Source organism: Cotesia glomerata, linkage group LG2 (assembly GCF_020080835.1).
Source record: "Cotesia glomerata isolate CgM1 linkage group LG2, MPM_Cglom_v2.3, whole genome shotgun sequence".
NCBI lineage: Eukaryota > Metazoa > Arthropoda > Insecta > Hymenoptera > Braconidae > Cotesia > Cotesia glomerata.
This window is the reverse complement of record NC_058159.1, coordinates 22,874,907-22,885,335: the sequence shown is the minus strand read 5'-3', so window position 1 is coordinate 22,885,335 and position 10,429 is coordinate 22,874,907. Positions and strand designations below refer to the sequence as shown.

At 32.9% G+C, this 10,429-nt stretch overlaps 1 protein-coding gene across 1 annotated transcript; it reads right to left on the bottom strand.

Moving 5' to 3' along the window:
* Window positions 1-783: 783 nt before the first annotated feature.
* On the bottom strand, window positions 784-9,835 carry LOC123259668. The gene is made up of 5 exons (XM_044720301.1): window positions 9,121-9,835; window positions 8,243-9,050; window positions 2,102-7,975; window positions 1,760-1,963; window positions 784-1,661 (listed from the first exon to the last, which is right to left on the bottom strand). Exons 2-5 carry the CDS (start codon window positions 8,945-8,947, stop codon window positions 1,518-1,520), a joined length of 6,927 nt encoding a protein of 2,308 aa, XP_044576236.1. The 5' UTR covers window positions 8,948-9,050; window positions 9,121-9,835; the 3' UTR covers window positions 784-1,517.
* Window positions 9,836-10,429: the final 594 nt, after the last annotated feature.

The window sequence follows — 10,429 nt, the reverse complement described above, 5'->3', positions numbered from 1 at the left end:
TATACAAATGATGTATGTCACGGCTCTACTATTTTATATTTATAATAATTAATAATACAATAATTCATTATTTTTATAAAACCATCCAAAGTCACTAAAAAATGAAAATTCAAAATATTTTTTGTCCAATCAAAATATAATCAATTAAATTTATAAATTTAGTTTAATAAATAAATTTTTTTATAAATAGTACGATACAAAAAAGCATAAATCTTAATCATTTTTTTTAATAAATTAGCAAACTAATAAATTTTATTTTGCTTTGCATATTATCAATGATAATAATTATTGTTATTATTATTTTAATAGTTAATAATAATAATAATAAAGAAATAATTATACTTTAAAAGCTTAATAAAATATATATTGAATAATCTGGCATCGAGGCAAGTGCAAGTACATTGTGTGAAACATTATTTTTTAAATATATCGTTTATACGAGTTTCTTCAATAAGAATATAATAAAATAAATGTAATAATAATAGTAATAATAAATATTCCTTTCAGTTAAAAATATTTACAGTAAATGATTTCAGCAATCAGCAGTTGCTGAGATAAAAGCAATATAATATTAGTCTGAATAATTAATAAGAATAATAATAATTTAAATACATCAGCAAAAAACATTGATTGTTTTTTCTAATTTACAGTACTTTTGATAACACTGGGATTATTAAAAATATAATATTATCCTTTTGTGCAACAAAGCTACGTGTGTACTATTAATATTCAATACACACCTCAACTTATTAATTTTTCATCATATTTTTTCTTTTAGTTTACTTCTCCATTACAATTTATATAATCAACTATAATCTGGACTTAACAACATTTTTTTTTCTATCAAATAATAGGAAATAATTTACAAATATCTCTGTACAAATTTCGAACCTTGTCTAGTAGAGTGTAGGTTTAAATCTTATCAAATCGAAAAATTTATCATTCTTTTACACTTATTGTAGAGTCTAAGGTTTCTAAAATTTATGTAACTTAATACTACATAATCACCTAAGAAGACAGTAAAATATTAATATATTGGAGCTAGAAGAAGAAGACTATTATTAATATAAATGATATTACTGTTAATTATTTTAAAATACACGTATTCCACTGGTCATAGATTAAGCTCAATTATTCAAATAATTTTCATTTTGATAAATCAATTGATATTTAACACATTAGCTCCAATATAATATAGACAATAATAACTACATAATATGACAGAAGCTATAATTAAGCTGATTGGACGGGATAGCTTTTTTATGTGAAAAGTATACAATAAAATTTTTATCAACAGATCACTAATAAAAGTTATCAATAATTAAAAATTCAATAAAGATTATAATTAATAATGCCAATACTTGAAACTAATATTTATCTATTAAAAATTAATTCAATTATTCACAATTTTGTTTTTATTTTTGTCTCGGTGGCGTTATTCTCTTTGTCTAAAATTATTTGTACAGTAACTACTCACATAGAGTAGCGCAACACTTATGTGTGCGTGTCATCCACTGTCACTGTTTACATCCACTTGGTCTTTTACGATTTCTACGGTTACGTTCTAATAAAAATGACAAGTCCAATGGGTCCTTCTTATTTGGCATTCGTTGGAGTAAATTTTTAAGGATCCGATTCAATCTTTTTCGTTGTTCTTCTCGCTGTATAAAAATTCATAAATTTTTTATCAACATGTTTAGATCAAAATGATATATATATATATTTAAAAAAAATAATAAATAATGAAATAAAATATTACTTGAGCAGGTGACACCGTAAGTCGCGTAGTAGTTTGATCATCACATGATTTATTTCTGTTTTTTCCAACTGACTTTAATTGTTCTTTACCATTTACTTTAGCATCAATCTCCGTTTTATGATTATGGTCATTATCCATATGTGCTGCGCTCTTTTTCTTTTCTCTCATCGCTTTTATTGCTTGTATACTTTCCAAACTGTGAGGCTGCAATTATTAAAATTTAAAGAAAAAAATAAATATTCAACTACTCACAAAAAACTAAAAGATCAATAAATTAATAAAATATTTTTTCTTTAATTTATTTTTTTCGAAGCAAGTAGCTAGACTTGATCGAAGACTTACCAAATAAGTACGGTAGTGTTTAATACGTTGCGGAAAGGTTTCAAAAGCATATGGTTTAGTACAAACTTGATGACGAGCTCTAGCAACTTTAGTGAACAATCTAGCAGCTCTGTCAACTCTATATTCACAAACATAAGTGTGTTCCGGAGTAGCACCAACAGGTCTCCCTTTGCAATAAGTGTGAGGATCAAGTACCCAGCATCTTTCAGCAACTAAATCGCACGGCACAGCTTCATAAAGCGGCGCACAAACAACTTCATTTTCATAAAACTTCCTCGTTGGCTCATGGTAAGTTTCATGGGGTCGTAAATAATGATGACCAAAAACAAATCTTTCACCTTGATCGTTTTTCCACAATCTTTCAATTCTAAATATATCCATTTGTTCATAATCAAACTTTTCAAGAGTTTTGTATGTGTGTTTTTCTGGTGTATCACGCAATACGTAGACAGTATCACCCTGCCTTAATTGTAATTCACCACGCATCAGAGTTACGTAGTGTTTTTTACCTTTTTCCTCTTCCTCGCCCTCGAGCGGTATTTCATAATCAACAGGTCTTGGTTGACACCGTTCACATAGATAAGATTCAGCAGTTGTATCAGCTTTAACGCAGTCGCAGTGTTGCCATACTAAACATCGTTCACATTGTATCATTAAACCTTCATCTCTGTGTAAGCCACAAATACATCTGATAACGTCTTCTTCGCCAGCTGTTGAGCCTCGAGGTGGTAAGAAACATTGGGCAGGTGGTGACCCTGTTGCTTCTGTTATTGCTTCAATGAAGTTTGTTTTACTTCCTAAGTATATTTTACGTAGGCGAGCCGCTGCGATACCTACTTCAGAAGTTCTGCCAAAGTATTTAACATTATTATCAAATAATTTAATAATATCCTGATCAAATTGTTCTGCTGTTTTATAATGACCAGTACTAATACCCTGATCAATAATTGTTAAATCTATCGGATCTTGAATTTTCTCATAATAGTCAGGCAATTTTCTTTTAGGTGGCAGAGTAATAAATGGCATACAAAGTAATAAACTATTTTCATCGTTAGCAGTAGAGATAACATTATACAAATCTTTTAATACTTTAGCTAACTTAGCAGTTTTATTAACCTCCGGATCATCTTGAGCTTGAGCTAAACGACGAGTTCTGACAGTCCGTGATGCATTATTCGTCAAAGCTGTTAACTGAGTAAAAAACGCTGCTTCTGATTGTGACTTTGACTCGGTAGTTATTTTTTCTTTAGCAGCAGGAACAACTTTATTATCTTTGCTCTTAGCTTGAGTGTTTACTTGCTGAGCTACTGGCGTCTTCATACGTTTAACTTTCTCTAAATTCCTTAGCAAGAAACAGTGATGCTGTTGTGCAAAGTATCGCTGTTGCTGTGACATAGGTTTAACCATCGGAGTATTTATTAAACTTGAATCCCCAACTTTACGAGTCTTACACAAGCCTTTTAATGTTGCTTGTACTTGATTTGATTTACGTACATTTTTGCGTGGCCGACCGACAGATCTACGTTCGGTATTCTCGACAGACGGCAAAGCTGGAGTGGCGAGTGGTCTTGCAATACGTTGACTTTTACCACCAATAACTCCACGACACGCACTGCTACCGCATCTACATATTTGTCCTTCCGATGGATTAAATAGAGCAAAGTTGTAATCATAAGTCAATTCTTCTCCAGATTCAATATCACGCGACGCGAATAATGCCATGCGTGGTAAACCGTTGACACTCCATTTTTGCATTTCACAATTAGGCTCACATGAATGATTAACAAAACGTCCGTCCCCACCCATACGATGCCCATCAATTACTAGTCCGCCGTCTAAATGAAGACAATAATGATGCGTGTCATTGGCGTATCTTGTCGCCATGCGTGATTTGAATTCCCTTTCAGAAACAACTTCACCGACATACTCCAGTATGAAACAACCTGTTTTAATGGAATCCTTTGTTCTGACACCCCATCCTTTATTTTCTGTCATGAATCTTTGCAAGCCCGGTGTCCACTCGTGTCGTTGAATTTTCTGATTACCGCAACCGTCGCCGCAAGGACACATCTGTGATGAACATTCACTGAAAACCATGCGATTGATACAATCATCGCCACAACCACTGTCTGTTTTACATTCACATGCCTGTGGTTCATACAGGGTTGTCGGTTTAACATCATAATAAATATTTGTACGGATTTTTCTGTAATTCCAAGAGGGTACCAAGTCACGGCCAGGCAAACGTGAGTGTGTGTGGAGCCACCAAAGATCATAAGGTAATTGAAATGGTATTTTACGTTGTCGTAAAAATTTACCACAGTGATAGGGTGGTGGTAGCAAACCATGTGGATGCTCTGCTGGATCATATGAAAGTTTATTTTTACCAGCACCGTCAGCATTTGTAACTTTACGCGGTTCATCTTCTTTGTAGTAATCTGAGAAGAGCCCAGCTGGTAGATATCTTTTCTTCCATCTCGGCTGTTTCTTACGTAAATGCAATGAACCCTGTTGTTTACTACCGACTTCTGGTCCATCACTCGCAACATCGCTGCTTGGTAATGCGTCACTCTCAGTATCATAACCAGCAGCATTATTTTTAAGCCTCTTAATACTTCTTAGTGTTAAATTACACGGACTAGTTGAACCTCTTCTACGTTTGTGATTGTTATTAAGATAACTTGGTGAATCAATTATTTTAGATGACCCACTTGAATGGGAATTTGTACGTTCAAGTTTCTTTAAATTTTCCTCGTTTAATTCAGCTATGCGCTGACTCTGATTGTAACGTTCCAATGACTCTTCAAGTGTCGCATTTTCATCATAAATTCTCGAATCTTGAATTCTTTCATACTTGACTGGGCAGGATTTGTCACATGGTTTACTACCATCACATTCAACTAAGTCTCTTCGTACTCTCAATCCGGATCCATGGCAAGTGTCCATCATTTCATCAGAATAACTGTGACAAGATAGTTCAGGAAAATCTTTGAAGTCATTCGTATCCATTTTACCGTCATCATCATCATTATCATCTTCATCGTCAATAATACCACAATCATCATCTTCCTCGTTATTATTATCACTATCTTGATTTTTAGTTTCATCTACAATAGGTAGTACGGTGTTAACATCGCTCTCTGATAGTACGGATTTTTCTTCAACTTTAGATATTTTTTCTAAATCTGTTATTGTTATGTCAACACGAGGCACTAGCGTTAATTTGTCTTTATCATTATCATTATTATCCTCATGATTAACATCATCATTTTTATTATCATCATCATCAATAACTACAGCGATTTTCTTTTTCTTCTTTTTCTTGAGTGTTGGAAAACCAGTTCGATTAATAGCTTTTCTTCGCCGTATTTTTTTCTTAGTAAGTATTAATGCTGCCATCGGATTAACTGGATTTGGTACGTTCAATAACTCTTTTTTATTACTATCTTTACGATCTATAACGTTTATTTTACCATCTGTATCTTTAATAGCTAAATTAATCTTGTCATTTTTATCGGAAGATAATTTTTTTTGCTGTTCATTTTTGTCATTTTTTTCAGACTGCTGCTGTTGTTCATTACTTTTGTCAACTGTCTTTAACTGCTTATCAATAACTTTATCCACCTTGTTTGTACTTTTATCTGTACTATTTTTATTATTAATCTTTTCATTGGTCGCTTTATTGTCAACTTTGTCTCCATTATTTGCTGTGAGATTGTTGTCCGATGTAATTAACTTAGTGACAGTAACACGTAAATCGCGTACTATTTTTTTCTTACGACGTGGCGGTTGATGTTCTGAACGATTTAAAGGTTTGTCTTCGGTGTCTGAACTTTCGCTAGCTGTTTCGGCAACAACGGTACTGTCAATACCATCACGTAAACGTTTTTTTAGTGTTTGAGAAGCAATATCTTTTTCTTTTTGATGATGTAAATTGCTAGACAGTGATGATGATGGACTACCACTGTACCTTTCAATAGTTGCTTCAATAGCTTCTTCAATATGGCTTTCCATTGAATTTGATTCATTTGGATTGGTATCAGTCGAGCTGGCATTTGAACTCTGTGAACTGTGTGGGCTCGATAAATGGTAATGCCGTTTTTTCAATGGCAATCTCTGTTCATTAGGATTTGACGGGGTATTCGAATTTTGATTACTGCTCTTTGAATCTCCACTGCTACCACTGCTAGAAACTTTGTCTTTTTTTAGTCGTCTTTTCAATGATTTTTGTTCATCATTAGTACTCGAATCACCTTTTCGTTTCTTAGTAATTTTTTTAACGCGAAATATTTGTGGCAATTCAGTACTTGAAATGGTAATACTTTTACCAAGACTGCATGATTTTGCAAAATCATCAATAAGTTTTTCCAACTCTTCGACAATCAGCGGATCAACACGTAATGGTTTTTTCGGTGGTACAACAACCCGTCGTTTGTGCTTATGATGGTGATGATGATGATGGTGATGGTGATGATGAGAATTAGCATTATTGTTGTTATTTTTGTTGTTGCCGTTATTGTTTTTAAAACGATGATTTGATGATTGTATAGATTTATCACGCTTGTCTGTTTTTATTTCAATATTCTCAGCTTTCATATCAATAGGAACAGATATTACTGTTTGCACGCCAACACCACTCGTTTCAGATATTTTTTTACAAGTTTTATTTTCTTTATGAACACGTTTTGGAGCTGAAAGTGCAGATGTTGATGATGCGGTTATTGTTTTCTTGGATACAGTTTGTTTTTTATTTGCCGATGGTGAAGAGCAACATTCAGAAATCCTATTTTCCTTTGAACCTTTTTTCGTAGCAGTGTTACTACTATTATTAATACTTTTATCATCACTAAAAGTATGATCATTGCTGATTTTTTGTCTCAATGGTGAAGTACTTTTATTTGATTCAGCAGATTTATCATGCCGTAATTTTTTGTACACTTTTTCGCATGTTTTTAATGTATCCTTATCCTTATTAGTTACTTTTTTATTACTAGCATTAGATTTATTATTCAGGCACTTATTATCATCATGTGAATTATTTTTATTATCAGTCGAACAAGGTTTATTTTTATTATTACTATTAGTACAAGTATTAGTACTAGTAGACACCGAGGTTTCACCGTTATTAACAATTGTTTTTTTATTTTTTAACCTTTGATTCCTCGGCAATTCTTCTTTATTTTCTTGTTGCACCGTTAATTTGTTAGTACTTTTTGTCAATTGTTTACCACGTTTGCTAGTACTAGTATCCCGTTTGTTAGTACTGACAATAGGACTTGAATTTCGTTCAATTTTAGTGATTTTTTCAACAACATCCGGCTTCAAACGTGGCCTGCCAGGACCACGTGGTTGTGTTGACACCATTTTAGCAGGTCTACCAGGTTTTCTTTTTGGTGGATATAATACTCGATCAACATTAACTGCCGGTTTTGGTGGAGGTGGTGGTGGTGGTGCTGACGCTGGTGCCGATGTTGATTGTACTGGTGATTGTGAACGAACAGGCGGACTAGCTGGAGTTGTTGTTAAATGCAGTGGACTATTATTAACGGATTGTATACCAGAGTCTGGTGACACATTAGCTGTGCATGCGTATTCAGAATCGGCTGTTTTTTTACCAACTTTACTACGTCTCTTTCGCGGTTCTGATAATAAAGCTGTTTTTTCAACAAACTGTTGTAATAACGTTGAACTATAAACAGGCACTGGATTTTGATCGGTATTCTCACTAGAATCTGAATCAGCACTCAATGACATGCGTTCAATAGCTTTTGATACTAACCGACCACTTTCTGAGTCATCGAAACCATCAAATGGTGTATCCTCCTGATCAGGAATAATTGCTGATAAATGTTCTTGATCAATTTTTTGTAGAGGAAGTTGTGATGATGGTGATGATGATGATGATGATGATGACGAGGAAGATGATGATGATGATGACGACGATGATGGGTGTTGATTCTGCTGCTGCTGTTGTTGTTGTTGTTTTGGGTGTTGTTGTTGTTGTTGTTGTTGTTGTGGTGGTTGTTGTTGTTGTGGTTTTTGTTGTTGTTGCAGCTGCTGTTGTTTTTGTTGCTGCTGTTGTTGTTGTTTTTGTTGCTGCTGTAATTGTTGTTGTTGTTGCTGCTGTAATTGTTGTTGTTGTTGCTGCTGCTGTAATTGTTGTTGTTGTTGCTGCTGCTGTAATTGTTGTTGTTGTTGATTTAAATGTGATGATTGATTTTGTGATTGTAATTGTGATGTAACTGGAAGTGATGATTGATTCACTGTAGATATCGGGCCTGCCGACGAATCAGAATCATCAGAAGTACATTCGGATGTTTTCAACGTTGCTTTGGATTTACGCGTTAATATTTTTTTAGTAACTTTACTATTATTATCACATTTAGATTTATTATCAGGAATTACGACATTATTATCAATATTAATATCTTTTTTTTGTGCTTTCATACTTATTTTTAATTTAAGACCGCCCTGATCAAAATTTGTTTCACGTATGGAGAATGTTTGTTCGCTATGCTCGGAAGAACAATCTGAATTACTGACAGAATCATCAAATTCACCACCACTACTCTCATCATCCGATTCAGAGTCAGAATATGAACAGCTGCCATCGGTACCACCAGAACTTTCATCATCTGAATCAGAATCTTCCTCTGAATCAACAGACTCACTATCATTTTGTTCAGTTGCAGGAACCCAACTACCACCACCTTTTATGGCGTCCATGTCCACGGTAGATGGTAATTCGCGTTCCGGTTCGCCATCGTTTTCGTCCCAATTCCAGTTCTGGAGCTCGAGCTCCGACGGACGATGGATAACAGCGTTCCATCCTGAATCACCTGACATTTTTCCGTTTAAATGACATTCACAGGTTTCATATATCAACCGTTTGTACTGATGATGGTGTTGTTTATCACCTTCAGTAGATGAGTTCTGCAACGTCAATTACCTGATTTAAAACAAATATAAAACCATTATTAAAAATATACAGTTAATAATAGTGAATAAAATGATATTACCTTGCATTATTTGTATTGAATAATGATTCGTCAATTGACAAGTATAATATATGATAATAATAGTGTATTAATTAGTAGTTGGACAGCTGTCTTTTGATAAGCAGATGTAACCCCCAGGTGCATCAGTTGAATTGGCGCGAAAAATAATATACCAATTTATATTTAACGCACTTTTATTGATGATGCATGTGTATCTATTTATTACTAGCCAACAATCATATTCAATTATGCCTGGGATTATTTAAAAATTGTCAAAACTTACACAACATATATACAAACACAATTAGAAAGTTTGATCTGTATGTTTACGTATCTTCATGCGTGCTACACAAAATGGCGTTGGTAAATTTAAGTGCGTACATATAGTATTAATTATTTATTGTTATTATTTATAATTGTATTTATTATTACTTTTAAATGTTAAACACTTAAAACATTTGATTTGCTATTGATAATAGCATGGTATCCGCACCTGCGGATTATTTATGTCACACAATAAATCACATATTTTCACGGAAATGTCGTATAATACGCATACAACATCGCGTCTCACATTATTATTTTCTCTTGACGGTCAGTGCATCGCGAACACCGCCAAGTGGATTATTATTTAATTCTACTCTCAAAACTCGATCGACAATATCGCTCACATTTTTATTGTTCCTTCCGCTCCTTTTCCACTCACAATGAGAAAGAGATAAATTCGGCTTCACTTTTTAAATTAATCCTCATCATTTATTTTTTTTAATTAAAACAATTAACCATGTAAAACATATTTAGTTTTTAAAAAATCTAGAAAAGAAATTTTTTTTACTTATATTTTTCAATTACAGTAATTTTTTAAGATAATAATTAACTGTTAAATATTTCAGGTCATAAAATTGTATTATACCCACTTACTCATTACTTTCTTACAATTGGCTTCAAGAAAGTCATTAACTGTCACTTTAATTTTGACAATAATACATCAATTGTTAAGTTTCTTTTGACGCTTTAAAATTGAATACTATCCCAGTAGAGGGACGACAGGTAACCCATAACAATTGTTGATTAACCTTAGTTTTTTTTTTTTACCACCAATTAAAAAAGAATATTAGTAATAATAACTTTTTCCTTACGACTCTGAAAAACAATATTGAATTTTATCACAATAATAAAGTGAATAATTTTTTTTTATTTTTAATTTATAGGATCTAGAAGCTCTACTATCGGCTGTTGAGAATATTAATACTTTAAAAATGATTTTAAGAAATTATTTTACAAATATTCCATTGTTTGTTTATTGTTATAATTTTTAAGAAAATCTGCT